The sequence below is a fragment of the Physeter macrocephalus genome, chromosome 14 (genome assembly GCF_002837175.3).
Source record: "Physeter macrocephalus isolate SW-GA chromosome 14, ASM283717v5, whole genome shotgun sequence".
NCBI classification, from domain to species: domain Eukaryota; kingdom Metazoa; phylum Chordata; class Mammalia; order Artiodactyla; family Physeteridae; genus Physeter; species Physeter macrocephalus.
The window spans coordinates 121222490-121239843 of record NC_041227.1 but is presented as its reverse complement, the minus strand read 5'-3'; the positions used below and the strand labels follow the sequence as shown (position 1 = coordinate 121239843).

At 41.7% G+C, this 17354-nt stretch overlaps 2 protein-coding genes across 7 annotated transcripts in view; one reads left to right on the top strand and one right to left on the bottom strand.

Annotated features, from left to right (window-relative positions):
• CEP95 (centrosomal protein 95) overlaps window positions 1–9637 on the bottom strand; it is a 61235-nt gene extending 51598 nt beyond the window's left edge. The window contains exons 1-4 of one of the 3 annotated variants that reach the window (XM_007125952.4): window positions 9351–9637; window positions 7765–7893; window positions 6567–6674; window positions 2788–2898 (exon numbers count right to left, since the gene is read on the bottom strand). In XM_007125952.4, coding sequence (XP_007126014.2) covers window positions 2788–2898; window positions 6567–6674; window positions 7765–7893; window positions 9351–9369 — 367 coding nt within the window. In that variant the 5' untranslated portion in view covers window positions 9370–9637. Of the gene's footprint in view, window positions 1–2787; window positions 2918–6566; window positions 6689–7764; window positions 7894–9350 lie in introns of those variants that run through there. The other 2 variants (XM_028499756.1, XM_028499755.1) reach the window with 2 other exon arrangements.
• Window positions 9638–9739: 102 nt separating this feature from the next.
• DDX5 (DEAD-box helicase 5) lies at window positions 9740–16975 on the top strand. 4 transcript variants are annotated; one of them, XM_028499757.1, is made up of 14 exons: window positions 9740–9758; window positions 10292–10464; window positions 11756–11921; window positions 12261–12357; window positions 12447–12580; window positions 12698–12763; window positions 13006–13147; window positions 13228–13388; window positions 13480–13652; window positions 13995–14105; window positions 14348–14409; window positions 14510–14569; window positions 15842–16066; window positions 16269–16975. In XM_028499757.1, exons 2-14 carry the CDS (start codon window positions 10421–10423, stop codon window positions 16670–16672), a joined length of 1845 nt encoding a protein of 614 aa, XP_028355558.1. In that variant the 5' UTR covers window positions 9740–9758; window positions 10292–10420; the 3' UTR covers window positions 16673–16975. The 4 variants fall into 4 exon arrangements, with proteins under 4 accessions (XP_028355558.1, XP_007126012.1, XP_028355559.1 ...); XM_007125950.3 differs by lacking the exon at window positions 9740–9758 and adding an exon at window positions 9822–9980; XM_028499758.2 differs by lacking the exon at window positions 9740–9758 and adding an exon at window positions 9873–9980 and having other exon boundaries at window positions 15842–15940.
• The last annotated feature ends 379 nt before the right edge of the window (window positions 16976–17354 follow it).

The window sequence follows — 17354 nt, the reverse complement described above, 5'->3', positions numbered from 1 at the left end:
ATTTCTCTACAGGGGATGGGTAGAGGTAAGGACAGTGAAATACCCTCAACCCCTTCCTGGTAAACTGGGCTCTTGTGAAAGTGAAGTAAGAACCAAATCATTACTTGCAATGAGCACGCAAGTGTTGCTTTAAAAGCAGGGTCTACAGTTGTATTAGCAATGTTCTATTTTTTAAGCCAGGCGGTAGGTTCATTTAGTATTCTTTACACCTCTCTATCTGTGAGATAGAGATATCTGTGAGATATCTGAGGCAAGATGACTAGGATGTGGCTTCAGAAAAACATGAAGATGTCAGCCTACCTCAAGCTCCAAGACAATCATGCCCTAGCCTAAGATAAGAGACCACATCAAGGTGTGGATGAAATTTTCCTTAAGACTATCAACCTTGGGACTTCCCTGGCGGTCCGGTGGTTAAGACTCTGTGCTTCCACTGTAGGGGCACGGGTTCGATCCCTGGTCGGGGAGCTAGGATCCCTCATGTCACACAGCACACCCAAAAATAAAAAAAGACTCTCAACCTTTCTTCTACCCCAACATACTTAAGAAATACACTTTCACGGTGGCAGTAACTCACTAGGGAAGTGATTTCAGGAGGTATGTGGGTGAAACCTCCTACTTCAGATATACCCGTCTGGATATTCCCATCCCACTTCTAGAGATTTCCTGTTTAAACAACCACCTTCACTTTTTTCTGTTTCTATATTCGCCAAGCAACATTTTAACATTAGTCAATATTCATTGTGTATTTACTCTGGGCTAGGCTCAGTACTAAATTATTTATGCATATCTATTAACCTTCACTAAAATCATGAAAGAATTTCAGATGAGAAAACTGAGGCTTAGAGAGCTTCAGTCCTACAGTGAGGGATGAAACTTAGTGACTCATACAGTGAGTGGCAGCATTAAGCCCGTAGTCTGCCTTCAAATCCCTTGATCTTCAGTGGTAAATGATAATAAAATGCTAGCTCAGAAGAAACTGCTCTGTACCTGACATGACTAGTGATAATACAAATTTATTTCCCATTATTAATTGGCATTTTGAAGATTCTGATCAGCTCTAGGTAATACTGCTATATAAACTTGGACCTGCAAAGGTGAGAATCAGACTTCAGAAAACATTCTCCAACTACATTACTATCACATAGGGAGGCGCCATCTGAGCAACTCCCTTCTAGCAGCACTAACCTTATCATATCCTACAGACCTCCGCTGGGAAGATCCCCCGCTCAGCATTTCATTATCAGCCTCACATGTAAGTATCTCTCAGTTCTGTCCTCCTCTCCATCCCCACTGCCTATCATCCCTCCCCTACATGCGATCAAGTACTATATCATAAAATCTGCTGTCGTTAGTACATTTCAAATTAATCACTCTTTTAGGTAGTTTTCTTCCCGTTACTCTTGCTGCTAAAATGACTAAAATGCCACAGAGCATCGAAATACCTACTGGTAGCCTTGAATTAGGTGAGTTTTTCCATGTCATTCACTGCCTCCCAATTCTCCTACAATGCTTTTCTGGATGTATTTATGGCAGTCTCCCTGACTTGAGTATAGTTTTTTTGAGAGCAATAAACATGGCATGCAGCTCTGAATCTTCCCAGAGTACCTAGGTTGATATTTAACATAAACACTCAAAACTCAAAAAGTTTTTTGAAATAAAGAAATGTACAGTGTGGCGTGTCTTTCAATCTTTCCTTCTAGGCCTTATCTCTATATGCTTTTTTTTCTTTTTTTGGCACGGTATGCGGGCCTCTCACTGCTGTGGTCTCTCTCGTTGCGGAGCACAGGCTCCGGACACGCAGGCTCAGCGGCCATGGCTCAGGGGCCCAGCTGCTCCGCGGCACGTGGGATCCTCCCAGACCGGGGCACGAACCCGTGTCCCGTGCATCAGCAGGCAGACCCTCAACCACTGCGCCACCAGGAAGCCCCTAGAATTTATACTAATTGCTATTGCTGCTAAAAACTTGTTTGGATTACTTTACAATAGTAAATCCATTCTAACATGGGTCATATATTATTCACTGTGTATTAATACATACAGTACTATTTATTGACCAATGTCAAACTGTTAAGACATAAGGTTCTTTGTTTTGTTTTTTTCCTCCAATGATAAATAACATTGCGTGAAGACCTTCAAGCACCTTTCTTTTGTATTATTTTCTTAGGACAAATCCCTAGAAATGGGATTTATGGAGCCAAAGATTACGAATAGCACTTACACACTAATGATCCAGTTTAAATAACCACGACACCTTTGGAAAATAATACAGCCATAATGATCTTTATCATTAAAAAAATAATATCAAAATTTCATACAATAAACTGTTACGATTTGGAGAACTGAGTCACTTGAAGAGTGAAATAAAAAATATTCACGCTGTCACAAACTGAAGTGTAGGTTGGAGACAGAAATGTACCAACCCATCCTGCTGATGCCTCCCCAATATCCAAATTTATAACAAAAATGGCAGTTCTGACATAGAAAATTTTGGAGTAAGGAATTTCATGTAATAATAGGACAGTAAGCAATTTTAGCCAGATTTAGCTTTCTATTATAGATTAGCTTTAAAGTAACTTATAAGCAATATCCAAGTTAACAAAAGACATGATGGTAGTCTAGGATAGAGGTTTCAACCACTTGGAACAATGAGAATTGAAATTTAATTTATAATTAAATTTATCAGATATAGTGTACTAGTGATTCTAATTCCTATGGAAAAAAATAGGCAAAAAGATAAAAAAAGAGACATAACACAGAATATAAATCAAATTTTTTTCTTAAACTTACTTTTCTCGTGAGATGTTTCACTGATGTGCTCTGTAAGATACTCCAGTAACCCATCAAATATTTCTAGGAGATTCTTAATAGATTCTTTATCTCCTTTCACTATATTTTCTCCTGAACACAGAATACAGAGCTATTAAAAAAATTAACCAAGAAATTGAAAGCCTCATAATTTTGAAATGGATATACCACTGTGAAAATATTGTTCACGATACAAGGACTATAAATTAATCCAGGAGAAAAAATATTATAAATATTAAAAACATTAATTTCCTGATGCTTGATTATATCTGAAGAAAAAGGGGTAGTCTTGAATAGTATGGTTGATAATTCATTGGCATAGTCCTTCATTTATCAAGAAGCAAAATAAGTGGACTTCATCCTCTAAGTTTTACACTGAAGTATAAATAAAGCAACTAAGCAGAACTTTATTAGGTTGGTAAAAAAACTGCAGGAGGGAACACTTTCAGATAGTGGTTTGTTCTGAAAACAATAGCGGTAAAGTAATATAAAACAACACACAAAACACTAAGGATACTCTCATCAGGAATTCCTAATTTTTAAAATTTGTTAACTCCTATTCACTTTGTATAGATTATGCCTTTTGATTAAAAACTGACCATGGGTCCCTGCATATAAAACCACTTTTAATCTCACCTCACCCCCAACTTCTCCAGCCTTACCTCCCACTATACCTGCTTTATACCCCAAACTAATCTTTAAACAGTCCCTAGCACAGTACCTGGCCTATAATAGATTTTTAATAAATGTTAAGTTTAAATGTTGACCAAAAATGGACTGGCAAAAGCATGGAAACTTGACATATTTAATATCACCTAAAATGGACTCCAATCAACATCAGGTATGGATGGAACTTAACTGCTGAGACACCTGGGTTGTCCTTTGGGAGATTAGAGCTGGCATGAGTTCAAACAAGTATGGGAGAGGCAGAGTGGAAATTTGATATTTGAGATAATCTAGCCATTCATAACTTCAGTCATGATGCAAAACAAACCTAAACCAGAAATTTGATGTTTTACAACACTCTAGTAAAGATAATCAATGTTTGAGAGTTTTTTTGTTTAAAACAGCTTAATGGAAATCTTGTTTTTAAGCCCTATGTTTTCTGGCTTAACAAGATACACAAGCATACCCCAAGGACATACCCAAGACTTCTGGTTTCTAGGATGGGGAGCATACTCTGCCAACCCAGCAACTAAGACTGCCCGCCAGAATGCAGTGCTTCATGATGCAGGAGAAACTGCTTTTTCTTTTTTTTAAATAAATTTACTTATTTTTGGCTGTGTTGGGTCTTTGCTGCTGCACACAGGCTTTCTCTAGTTGTGGCGAGCAGGGGCTACTCAACTTAACTGCTGAGACACCTGGGTTGTCCTTTGGGAGATTAGAGCTGGCATGAGTTCAAACAAGTATGGGAGAGGCAGAGTGGAAATTTGATATTTGAGATAATCTAGCCATTCATAACTTCAGTCATGATGCAAAACAAACCTAAACCAGAAATTTGATGTTTTACAACACTCTAGTAAAGATAATCAATGTTTGAGAGTTTTTTTGTTTAAAACAGCTTAATGGAAATCTTGTTTTTAAGCCCTATGTTTTCTGGCTTAACAAGATACACAAGCATACCCCAAGGACATACCCAAGACTTCTGGTTTCTAGGATGGGGAGCATACTCTGCCAACCCAGCAACTAAGACTGCCCGCCAGAATGCAGTGCTTCATGATGCAGGAGAAACTGCTTTTTCTTTTTTTTAAATAAATTTACTTATTTTTGGCTGTGTTGGGTCTTTGCTGCTGCACACAGGCTTTCTCTAGTTGTGGCGAGCAGGGGCTACTCTTCGTTGTGGTGCACGGGCTTCTTATTGCGGTGGCTTCTCTTGTTGCAGAGCCCAGGCTCTAGGCGGGTGGGCTTCAGTAGTTGTGGTGCACGGGCTTCAGTAGTTGTGGCGCGCAGGCTCAGTAGTTGTGGCGCGCAGGCTTACTGGTTTCTAGGATGGGGAGCATACTCTGCCAACCCAGCAACTAAGACTGCCCGCCAGAATGCAGTGCTTCATGATGCAGGAGAAACTGCTTTTTCTTTTTTTTAAATAAATTTACTTATTTTTGGCTGTGTTGGGTCTTTGCTGCTGCACACAGGCTTTCTCTAGTTGTGGCGAGCAGGGGCTACTCTTCGTTGTGGTGCACGGGCTTCTTATTGCGGTGGCTTCTCTTGTTGCAGAGCCCAGGCTCTAGGCGGGTGGGCTTCAGTAGTTGTGGTGCACGGGCTTCAGTAGTTGTGGCGCGCAGGCTCAGTAGTTGTGGCGCGCAGGCTTAGTTGCTCCCTGGCATGTGGGATCCTCCCGGACCAGGGCTCGAACCTGTGTCCCCTGCATCGGCAGGTGGATTCTTAACCACTGTGCCACCAGGGAAGTCCCAGAGAAACTGCTTTAAACAGCACACAAGGAGTGAAAAGCTGCTTTGCAGTCTACTGGAGAAGGTACGCAGTTTTGCAACTTTCCATGGGGATGGGGTGGGTATGAGTTGTCAGGGGCAGCTCTGCATCAAAAAGTTCTACAAGCAGACACAACCTTGGTGTATAGTATGTTTATTTAGTAAATACAAATACCAGAAATTACCCTACTTGGGTGATAAAGCCAGTCCAAATTTCAAAAGAACAGGGAAATCCCAGGGTTATCCCTCAAAATGAATTTTCTCCAAACTAGTTTACCACATTCACTCACCTAGAACTGCACTAAAAAATCTTAAGACAGAGTATTTTTGTAAAAATCTGTTCTTATTGATGTATCAAAATAAGAGATGTAAATGAACTATTCTGATTAACATATACCTCTTTTAACGACTGTCAAAGAATAAAGCAGTATAAACCTTCGCTTAATGACAAGTACAGTTTCAAGTCCCCAAGATTCCCTCTGTTCATTAGCTTGTAATAATTTACTGAACTAATCCTCATTTTCTATTTACCAAAAATAGGGATTTACAAATGTATTTGGTACGTTTGGCTTTTGAATACAAGCATGTACACTTTCTTGGAAAAAGGCTAAAAAACAATTTACGGTTTTATTTATTTTGAACAGGTAATGCATTCACATGGTTCAAAATTCAAAAAGTGCAAAAGATATAAAATGAAAAGTCTCATCCCACCCTTCTCCTGCGGCCCTGTAGTTCCTGTCATTGGAGGTAATCAGTATTCCAGGTTTTTTGCATATGCTTCTAGAGAGTCCTTTGTCATTCAATCAACTGCATATATTTTCTCCCCACCTTTGTTTTTACAAATAGTAGCATACTCTGCACGTTAGCATTATAATCGCACCACGTTTTTCTCATACAGTATATATTAGAGATCATTCCACTAATATGGAACGTTGTATACAGAGCATCATCAATTATCTTTCACAGCTGCAGAGTAGTTCCCTATATGGAGCTACAGTAATTTATTTAACCTGTCCCTATGGACATTTAGGTGTTTCTAATTCTTAGCAACTACAAACAAGCAGACTGATAGCTTTAAAGTAACAACAACAAAACACACCTCAAACTACCACCTAGGATTCTTATATCTTAGACCTATCCCAAACTCAGTGTATGACTCCTGGAAAAGCTCATAAGGATGGTTGTCTTAACTATACCAGTGAATTGTCTTGGCTCAGTCTTGCTGTTTGGTCTATTTCACAAGTTTACTCATTTGGTTAAACAATATCTAGAGTGCTACAAAACAAATTACTATAGTAAAACGCAAAATTATCTGATGGTTAAGTATATACCAACCTGTTATGTGAGACAAGCTGACCTGCAGATAATCCAAAGCCAATGAATCAATTACTGCTTGTACATTGTGCGCTTCATCCTCTTGACTCCTGGGAACAGCTATGAGGTCTGTGGAAAAAAAACTACATAATTTTGCATCTATGAGAGTCCAAGTTTTCATCCACCTGTCTCTGACCAGGCCTCTGAGCTCTGCCCAAACAGAGCAAGCTATAACATATAGATAAACAGAGCCCGAATTCCACAAAGTAGAATCTTTAGTGGCTGAATATTTATTGATTGAATATGGTTGAATATTTATTCAATCAACATATATATGAACATGCTCTATAATAAGCAGTGTGTTAAAGAAGGCTAAAAAGGTCCCTGAATTCAAGGAGATGCTAATACTCTAATAAGGGAGAAAATCCAAGGGAGACTTTAACCTATAGCCATAGGCAGGTGTGCAAGGAGGGGTTTGTGTATGTCCTGTTAAAGCAGCCTACTGGCAATTATTGGTATAAAGGTTTAAAAGATCAGCATAGTGCAGAAAGATTTTAACAACCACTTAAATTTGGAGATTCTCCTCTGGTACTGAGGAAGATGAATGTCTTGGGGAAGGATGAAAAAAGTATTCTAAAAGACTGGTCTAATAACTACCTGCCTCTGAACACTAAAGAGAGTTGAGACTAGTATCAAAGATACCAGCTGGAGGCTATCCCATTATTCCAGGAAGCGATGAGGGCACTGACTCACGGTAATGGAGGGAAGAGAGACTACACAGAACTTTAGTACTTAATGGTTACAAACTATATAAAGATACAGAGGCAGCAAAGCAATCTATGGATAAGAACTCTTGAGATATTTAACCAGGAACAAAGTGAAAACAACAATTCTTATCCATAACATTGGTTAAATACCAGAATTCAACAAGTTTCCAAATTCCACTCAATTTTAGAACTATGAAGGTACATTTACAGAAAAGGTGTGACTTTCACAGGGCATTATGAATGATTAAACAGTTGATGATCACGGCAGTTATTACAGGTGGGTCTCCTAAGGTATTCATTAAGGCAATGAATGCTATTATTTAGATAGAAATAAGATGTATGCAAAGAGAAAACTCAAGATTTTATATATACTATAGGATCTAACTAGAAAACCCTAGAAACTTATGGCCTAAGATACAGACACTATTACTCCCACTTTTAAGTACCCTTACCTGGTACCTTTTCTCCCAAAATAGACTGATAAAGAGCAATAAAAACATTAGCATCACAGTCTTCTAGTTCTCGAATCCTCAAGTGTATGTGACATTGCAAAAGAAGATTATTGGCAATGGTTACCCACTCTGTTGGGAAAGGAAGGGAAAAGATCAGCCTTAACTAGTACTAGAAAAAATCATATACGTTCATTTAAAAAACCACCCCCACAAAAACAGACATTGAATTATATAGAAGATAAGGAATTTGATTGTTAGAGAACTTCAAAGACCCTCCTAGTCATGATTTTTGAAAAGATGTATTTAATTTCTTGAGATGACTTCCAATAATTTCAATGTAGTCAAAACTATGATGCAAATTCAATTTTCACTGTTGCAACCTAAAATCTTAAGTTACTTACCATAGTCCTCACTTTACAAGCCATACGTAGGTCTTTTTATTTAAAACACATTTACAAATAAACAGGAATATTATGTTTTATATAAGACAGATTGTGAATGATAATTTGAGGTTACTAGAAACCAATTAATGGATGTTGCTTCAAATTCCCCATAGCATCAGTCATGTTTCTACCCAATTATCTTGTTCAAGGTGGAATTTCTCTGATGCCCTAACAGGTGGTGATTAACTTAGGCTGTTAAGAACTGGAGTAATGACACCAACATTACTGCATCTGTTTTACTTTAAATTATATTTGATGTATATGAAAGGAAATTTGAGAAACACATAAAAACGTCTCTAAATTCAGAGCTAGCACATTACCAGTACTGTCGAAGTGTCCTGTGTATCCTTCCTTTATTGTTGGGATTAGCAAAATTATTTCAAGGGTTTCTCGACCAAAGGTAATTTGGCAAGCTTAAAACACTTATTCCCTCAAATAACTGGCGAGTAAGGGGGAAATTCTTTTATTCTGTATGCGTTATCTTCAGTATGTCTAGAAATAAATGTGTGTATGTGTAAGAGTGACTTCAAGGCACATTATCTCCCTCTCCCCATGCCCATTACTCACAGCTGACCATAGCATGACAACTGGTTTGAACGCTGTCTTGGAGAAAAGAATGAAAGCGTCCTAGACAACCAATCAATTCGCTTTTCAAACGCGGCTCTGGACAAAGCCAGTTAACTCTAGAAAGCACTGAAGAGAAAAGTCCACCACTATTCTACTTTGGGAGGAGCATCAACAGATATTTACAGTGCCAGTCCTCAAAAGTTCAAAACAGATGCAGGTACGGCCTCAGTCCCCACAATGCAAGAGCAGAGGGCCCATTCCCCAGAGAAACAACTGTCCGGGGAAGGACACTTTCCGACCGCCCGTTTTGCAGCCAGGATGCGGGCGTGTTGCGGGCCTCGCCGCAGGACCCTTCTCTCCCCCGCCCCCAAATCAGGCTCGACCGCGTCGCAGGGGCCGGGGAGCGGGGCTGACAGACCCTATCCAGAAAACCCGCCGACTACGACGGGGTGTGTGTCACGAGCCCCACCGGCAGCCCAGACCTGCCCGAGGCCTCAAGATAAGATGGGCAGGGGCGTTCGGAGACTTTGTACGGCTTCAGTCCACACACAACCGGGGATCAAGGCTGAGACTCACCAGCCTCTGAGCCGGCCATGTCGCGAAGGCAGGTCGCCGCCGGACTCCCAGCCTGGCGCGCGCGGGACGGTAGCCTGGGAGGGCCTCACGGCGCAAACCCAGCGGTTACAGAAGAGAGAACCTAACGAAAGTGCCGCGAAGGAGGAGTGGAAGAGGGAAGGACGTTAAAACGGCTTCTCGCTGCTGATTGGTCACCAAGGGAGCACTTCCTTTCGCAGCACGTGCCGAGGCGGCGGTTTGCGGGCTCTAGAAACTATTCTCCACCGGCCAGATCCAGCTAAGGGGTTCTCCGGTGGGTGGGTTTGACAGTCCCTGTCACCCAGCAGCCCAGGCCGATCTCCCGGGGGCATTAGCACAGCACTTCCGGTGAGCTATTCCGTCTTGTACTCCTCCGCCGAAGCCAACTGGGTAAGTAGTGCGGCCCGCTCACCCGGTGGGAGGGGGCAGCCACGTGACAATGTCAGGCTCCGCCTTCCCGCCTTGGTTGGTTATGGGCGTGAAGGCTCATCTGGAGACGTAAACATCTCCAAGTGGACAGTGTGGGTTCGCCTGGCCTAGCCATTTTATTGTCTGGGCTGTACCTGGAAAAGGGCACCGTGGCTTCCTTGAAGTGTGAGAGTCGAGAAAAAGGTGAAGTCAGAAGAGTGCAAGCTGAGGCATCCCAGTGGTGGGTGGCCGGGTGGGTGGGACCCCCCGTGGGCCCACCCTTGTAAGGGGCGAAAAACGGGCGACGCTGAGGGAGGGGCCGCGGGGGGAGGGGCGAGAACATGGCGGATTCCGGAACGCCGGCTGGCGTTGCGGCCTCTGCGCAGGGGCGGAGTGATTAGGTCATAGAGCGGCTCCCAGCATTCTCTGCGGCGGAGGAGGCGGTCCAGGCTATAAAACCGGCTGCCGGGACGCCGCCGGCACCTCATTCATTTCCACCGGTCTTTTGTCGGCAGCTTCGGTTCTTGTCATTCCCTTTCGTCCGCTGCTGCCGCCCCCGCAAGGCTTCGCCGTCGCCACTTCCAGCGACTCGCTGCGCTCCATTCTCTCCGCTTCGCTTCCCGCCAACCGCAACCATTGACGCCATGTCGGGTTATTCGAGTGACCGAGACCGCGGCCGGGATCGAGGGTGAGTGTGGGAACCGACCTGTCAGGCCCGGCGGGTGGGGGATGGGAGGCCGATGAGGGTTGCGGGGTGGGGTGGCAATGGAAACTCGCTTTCTTCAGCCTATCCTTGGGCCTCCTCCATTGAAGAAGGTTTGCGCCATTTTGATATTAGTCTAAAACTGGGAGTTTCCTGTTAACGACTCTCAACATCTTTTGTTGTGTGGCTTTCTTCAGCCTATCCTTGGGCCTCCTCCATTGAAGAAGGTTTGCGCCATTTTGATATTAGTCTAAAACTGGGAGTTTCCTGTTAACGACTCTCAACATCGCTTTTTGTGTGGGAGGGGGGCATTGCGGCCTCGATTATTTAGCAGCTGTTGGGAGAATTTCGAGGAGCGTATTTTTAGGGAAGGAAAGCGCAGTGCTTCGAGGCAAAGTCGCCGCTCTTAGGTGCAACCTTTCGGGAGGAGTTTTAGGGGCCTCAGGGATTCTGTGGGTGCCGAGGGGGCCGTCTTCGAAGCCGTTAATGCGGCGAGGGCAGGAGGCACCTCGGGAGTCGGCCATGTGGCTAAGCCGTGGGTAGAAAATGCCGGCGGCGGACATGGCGGCGGCGCCTTTGTTACCCCGCCCGGCGGAGGAGCTCAAGATGGCAGCGTCGAGAAAATGTGGCGCAGAGAGAAATGCGAGACAAAGGGGGAAGCGCCGCCCCAGCGGGAACGCCGCCCGGCCGACTCCGCCCGGGTCGGGACTCCTCCCTCGGTAGTCTCCAGCTCCTCCTCCTCTTTTTCTTTGCGTTATATAATTTCGCTTTCTCGGTCGGGAGTCCTACTGCGGGATCCCCCCAACTCGATTGGTTTGCATGACCGTTTCCGAGACCACCTTCCTTGTTCTGCTTTTACTGCCTGTGTTCCGTTATCCATTAAAACCAAAGCTCTTTTGCTTGAGGACGGCTGGTAAATAGCGTCATCATTAAGCTGCGTTCTTCTTTATTGTCGTTCTTAGACTTTTAATTTTTAGTCTCGTGGAAAAGATTAGTAGCCACCAGCTGTTGTCTGTTCCTGTAATCGGAACGCTCGGGCAGCCAGTTTCCGACCTGATAAATCCCGGGCTGTTGATTTGGCTTCAGTGGTGTGGACTTGGCACAACGTGAAATCAGGGAGATGCGGTGCTTATTATGGCTTTTGAAAGAATGACCATCGCTAAGGACAGCTGGGTCTTCCACCTCCAGTCTTTCATTGATTTTTAGCATGTGCTCAGGGATGGTAAGTAAGTCTGTACATGTTTGAAAATGTACCTTTTCCTTTTTTTAATTTTAGGTTTGGTGCCCCTCGATTTGGAGGAAGTAGGGCAGGGCCCTTATCTGGCAAGAAGTTTGGAAACCCTGGGGAGAAACTGGTTAAAAAGAAGTGGAATCTTGATGAGCTGCCCAAATTTGAGAAGAATTTTTATCAGGAACACCCTGATTTGGCTAGGCGTACAGCAGTGAGTAATTTCATGTGGCTTCTTCAGGCTATAACTCATTGACTTTTCAGTCAATCAAAATCTGACTAGAAATTTTTTGCAAATTTTGGGAAACTCATGTTTTCCAAGTTAGTAGTTGGGGAAGAGGTGTTAATCACTTTTGGAGACATGGGACATTGACTTTTACGTGGAAGAGTTGAGTGTAACATAATAGGTGGTTCTTGTACTACGTGCAGTTTTTTGTATGTGGATTCAAATTTTTGAAGGTCATCTTAAAGTAGATAATTATAAATTAAGGGGCTTATTTTTAGTTAGCGGGAGTTATGAGACTTCACTGGATTTTTATGATTTGTTTTGTAGCAAGAGGTAGAGACATACAGAAGAAGCAAGGAAATTACAGTCAGAGGTCACAACTGTCCAAAGCCAGTCCTGAATTTTTATGAAGCAAATTTCCCTGGTAAGTGCTAGTTTTCCCCACTTTTTTTTTTCTTTTTAATTTTTTTTTCCTTGGCATTACTGATTTTTAATTGCCGTCAATAATTACAGCAAACGTCATGGATGTGATTGCAAGGCAGAACTTTACTGAACCCACAGCTATTCAAGCTCAGGGATGGCCAGTTGCTCTAAGTGGATTGGATATGGTTGGGGTAGCACAAACTGGATCTGGGAAGACGTTGTCTGTAAGTTTGGGAGAACTTTCGAGTTATGTGATATGTGCTAGAGAAAATGGGTTGGGAATTAAAAGAAACTAGAAGTATTTGAATATAACTTCTGTTGTTTGCTTTCTCTCTGAACAGTATTTGCTGCCTGCCATTGTCCACATCAATCATCAGCCATTTCTAGAGAGAGGTGATGGGCCTATTGTAAGTTTACATATGTATATTCTATCAGTTTTTGGTTAGAAGTGTAGAAATTTGTAGAATATATAGCAAAAGTCAATTTCTACTGGTTTTACATGTATTAGTGATCTTATCCAATTTATCTAGAGACAAAGTTGCTTTGGGTATTGACAAAGTTATCTGCCAGTGTGAAACACTAATAAATTGTTACTCTAAAACTAGAATCCAGGACTCTGCTAAAGGTGTTCCACTTTCTCTTTCCGTAGTGCTTGGTGCTGGCACCAACTCGGGAACTGGCCCAACAGGTACAGCAAGTAGCTGCTGAATACTGTAGAGCATGTCGCTTGAAGTCCACTTGTATTTATGGTGGTGCTCCCAAGGGACCACAGATACGTGATTTGGAGAGAGGTATGTAACAAGGTTTTATTTGTCCCTGGTGGTGCTGAAAGTTTTAGATGTCATGGTTGCATTTGTGTGTTTAATTGAAGGTGTGGAAATCTGTATTGCAACACCTGGAAGACTGATTGACTTTTTAGAATGTGGGAAAACCAATCTAAGAAGAACCACCTACCTTGTCCTTGATGAAGCAGATAGAATGCTTGATATGGGATTCGAACCCCAAATAAGGAAGATTGTGGATCAGATAAGAGTAAGTGCCCTTCAAATGTGTTCTCTTCAAATTTAGCTCTAAATCTATTCTTAGAATACAGTGCTTTTTTTTTTAATCCAAAAATCTTTAGCCTGATAGGCAAACCCTAATGTGGAGTGCTACTTGGCCAAAAGAAGTAAGACAGCTTGCTGAAGATTTCTTGAAAGACTATATTCATATAAACATTGGTGCACTAGAACTGAGTGCAAATCACAACATTCTTCAGATCGTGGATGTGTGTCATGACGTAGAAAAGGATGAAAAGTAAGTTTGACTATAAAAACTTTACAAATTGTTTCAAATGTTATCTTAAAAGTGACTTTCAGTTGGGTGGAACCTGAATGTTAACTTGAAATTAGTCTGTCAGTCACTCTGAACATTGTCTTGCTTCCTTCATTCAGGTACTTGTTGACTATCACCGTTTTAATATAGCACTCTTATAGAAAAAAGATTCTTGTGGTTTATTTAAGGACGAAAGGTAGAACTATTTGAAAGATTAAGCAGGTGTTTTCCTTTTGATTTGTAGCCATGTAGATTAAAGTTAGTGTTTCGCTCATCATAACTGTGGACTTCTTTTAGAATTCACAATTTTTTGTTTCCTTCAAGGCTTATTCGTTTAATGGAAGAGATCATGAGTGAGAAGGAGAATAAAACCATTGTTTTTGTTGAAACCAAAAGAAGATGTGATGAACTCACTAGAAAAATGAGGAGAGATGGGTATGTGGGCTTCTTCCATTGAAGCAGATATTTATTAGAGCTGAGTGTAGGGGAAGGGCAAACTTTAATCAGTGGTAGATTTGAGTTTCAAAGGTAGGAATAATCTGGTAGTATAGGTAAGACTGTATGTACATTATTTCAGGTGAAATTAAAAGGATCTGTGACCAAAAATAGTTTACCACTTGATTAAAATCTATGAGGTTTTAAATGCAACTACTAACATAAGTTTCCTTTAATTTTAGGTGGCCTGCCATGGGTATCCATGGTGACAAGAGTCAACAGGAACGTGACTGGGTTCTAAATGGTAAGTATTTCAAGTGAAGTCCCCCCTCCCCAAACCTAGAATCCCATTCACGTTAGTAATTATATATGTGCGCTTTTTTTTTTTTTTTTTTTTTTTGCAGAATTCAAACATGGAAAGGCTCCTATTCTGATTGCTACAGATGTGGCCTCCAGAGGGCTAGGTTAGTACAAACTCGAATTCATGGCTTGGTTTCTCAGAAGATCTCCATATAATTTTTTTAAAGAAAGTTTATTGCTTTCTTTAACCTCTGCATTTTTTCTAAGTTTTTTTTTCATATAAAGGTGCAGTCTTTGTGGCAAGGCCTAGGCATGACAATCGGAGGACTCGAGGGGGATGGAGGACTAGTGATCGGCTGGCTGCTTCCAGTCGATTAGAGAGGTGAAAAGCTGAAAGTGTGCCAGTAATCTTCAAAAGGCAGAACATACCACCTCTGCCCCGTAAACTGTTCTCTCCGGGGGAAAAAAATGGAAGTTATCCTCACAGTTCACTGCCGTGGTATTTCTTCTGTCCCATGCTTTGCATGACTGCCATGGTACAGCATTGTTTCAAACTGTTTACTGTGATCTGTGGGTCTTTGAGTTTCAGTGAGTTTGCTGAAATGTCGAAGAAATATTTCCAAACTTCAATGTTCAATGAAATTTTTGTTCAAGTTTGAAATGGAGAGAGCAGCTTTAAAAGGTACTAAGCCTTTTACAAATTGGTGAGTACTGGCACATAAGATCTAGAGCAGGAGCAACTTCTCACACTTAGTCAGTGGGAAAAGAAAGCAGTGCTTTGAAAGTTCCTCCCTCACCTGCACAGTAGTCGTCATGTCGAGACCTGCCAGAGAGAGACACATTCTCAAGTGAATCCTGGCTTCTTGGAAGCGCTTGCCTAGACGAGACACAGTGCATAAAAACAACTTTTGGGGGACAGGTATGTTTTTCTTGCAGCTGCGGTTGTAAGGTCTTGGCAAGACAAGCAGTGTGGCCAGAATTTTGAACTTGTGATAAGTGTGTAATGCAAAGGACCGTGTATATTTTTGTTGAAAGGTCCTCAAAACGAGAGCACATGAGGAGGTTGCTGTGAACCTTTAATAGTGGCCCTACTGCGCAGAAGCATTCAGATGTCACTTGATGATCTGTAAGGGGATTGTTAATTTGGGAATGTGTTAGGGAATACACACGTCCTTTTGACAGGCTCCATCATTGGGTGGGTAATGAGGCATAAGGATGACGTGTGCTTTTCCTTTTTTTCTCCCCCCGCCCCCCCCCCGCCCGCCCGCCCAACTTCAATGGTATTCCTACAGGGAATGGATAACCATTTTAACTGTATTTTTTGCAGCCCATACCTTCTTGGGAATACAATTGTCTAACTTTTTATTTTTGGTCTGGCTGTTGTGGTGTGCAAAACTCCGTACATTGCTATTTTGCCACACTGCAACACCTTACAGATGTGGAAGATGTGAAATTTGTCATCAATTATGACTACCCTAACTCCTCAGAGGATTATATTCATCGAATTGGAAGAACTGCTCGCAGTACCAAAACAGGCACAGCATACACTTTCTTTACACCTAATAACATAAAGCAAGTGAGCGACCTTATCTCTGTGCTTCGTGAAGCTAATCAAGCAATTAATCCCAAATTGCTTCAGTTGGTCGAAGACAGAGGTTCAGGTAAGACCAACCTTTGATAAGAAATGTCGGTGGTTTGGGGTCAGCTAATTGCCTACAAATCCATTTAAATGGTATTGGCGGGTGAGTAAAATCTTCAGTGCAGAATGAAGTTGAGAAAATACTTCACAGATAGACCTAATTCTTTTGTTAGTAATGATTTATGCTGTGGAAATAATCGAGTCTGCAATTTTTTTCTTGACAGGTCGTTCCAGGGGTAGAGGAGGCATGAAGGATGACCGTCGGGACAGATACTCTGCGGGCAAAAGGGGTGGATTTAATACATTTAGAGACAGGGAAAATTATGACCGAGGTTACTCTAGTTTGCTTAAGAGAGATTTTGGGGCAAAAACTCAAAACGGTGTTTACAGTGCTGCAAATTACACCAATGGGAGCTTTGGAAGTAATTTTGTGTCTGCTGGTATACAGACCAGTTTTAGGACTGGTAATCCAACAGGGACTTACCAGAATGGTTATGATAGCACTCAGCAATATGGAAGTAATGTTCCAAATATGCACAATGGTATGAATCAACAGGCATATGCATATCCTGCTACTGCAGCTGCGCCTATGATTGGTTATCCAATGCCAACAGGATATTCTCAATAAGACTTTAGAAGTATATGTAAATGTCTGTTTTTCATAATTGCTCTTTATATCGTGTGTTACCAGACAAGATAGTTATTTAAGAAACATGGGAAATGCAGAAATGACTGCAGTGCAGCAGTAATTATGGTGCACTTTTTCGCTATTTAAGTTGGATATTTCTCTACATTCCTGAAACAATTTTTAGGTTTTTTTTGTACTAGAAAATGCAGGCAGTGTTTTCACAAAAGTAAATGTACAGTGATTTGAAATACAATAAATGAAGGCAATGCATGGCCTTCCAATAAAAAATATTTGAAGACTGAATTAAGTGGAAATGGTACTTTATTTTACATATATAATGTCATGTAAAACTTGGTTTAGATGGTCTTGTTTTTTTAATCAGAAACTAAATTGAGTGCTCCTTTCTATAGTTTGTTTTGGGAAATGGGAAGATCAGAAGGCCCTTCTTACTGTGATCTATTCCTATTTTAAGGATTAAAATGCGATTGATTTAGGTTGATTAACAATTCTAGGCTAGATTGCATAAAAGCTCTCTGTACTTCTCAACATCAGGTGAGTCATTTGATAGTCTTAGCAGAGTGGTGAAATGAGATACTAAAACATACAGGAAATAACTGTATAGCCCCACCCTCAGACTGCTTAGTGTGAGAACACGGATGACTTGTTCCTTTTGCAAAATTTA

Excerpts from the sequence above, each read along its gene's own strand:
- DDX5 (XM_028499757.1), top strand. The coding sequence starts at position 10,421 with ATGTCGGGTTATTCGAGTGACCGAGACCGCGGCCGGGATCGAGG. Across the intron at positions 13,148-13,227 it reads GATACGTGATTTGGAGAGAG|GTGTGGAAATCTGTATTGCA; the intron begins GTATGTAACAAG and ends GTTTAATTGAAG. Across the intron at positions 13,653-13,994 it reads GACGTAGAAAAGGATGAAAA|GCTTATTCGTTTAATGGAAG; the intron begins GTAAGTTTGACT and ends GTTTCCTTCAAG.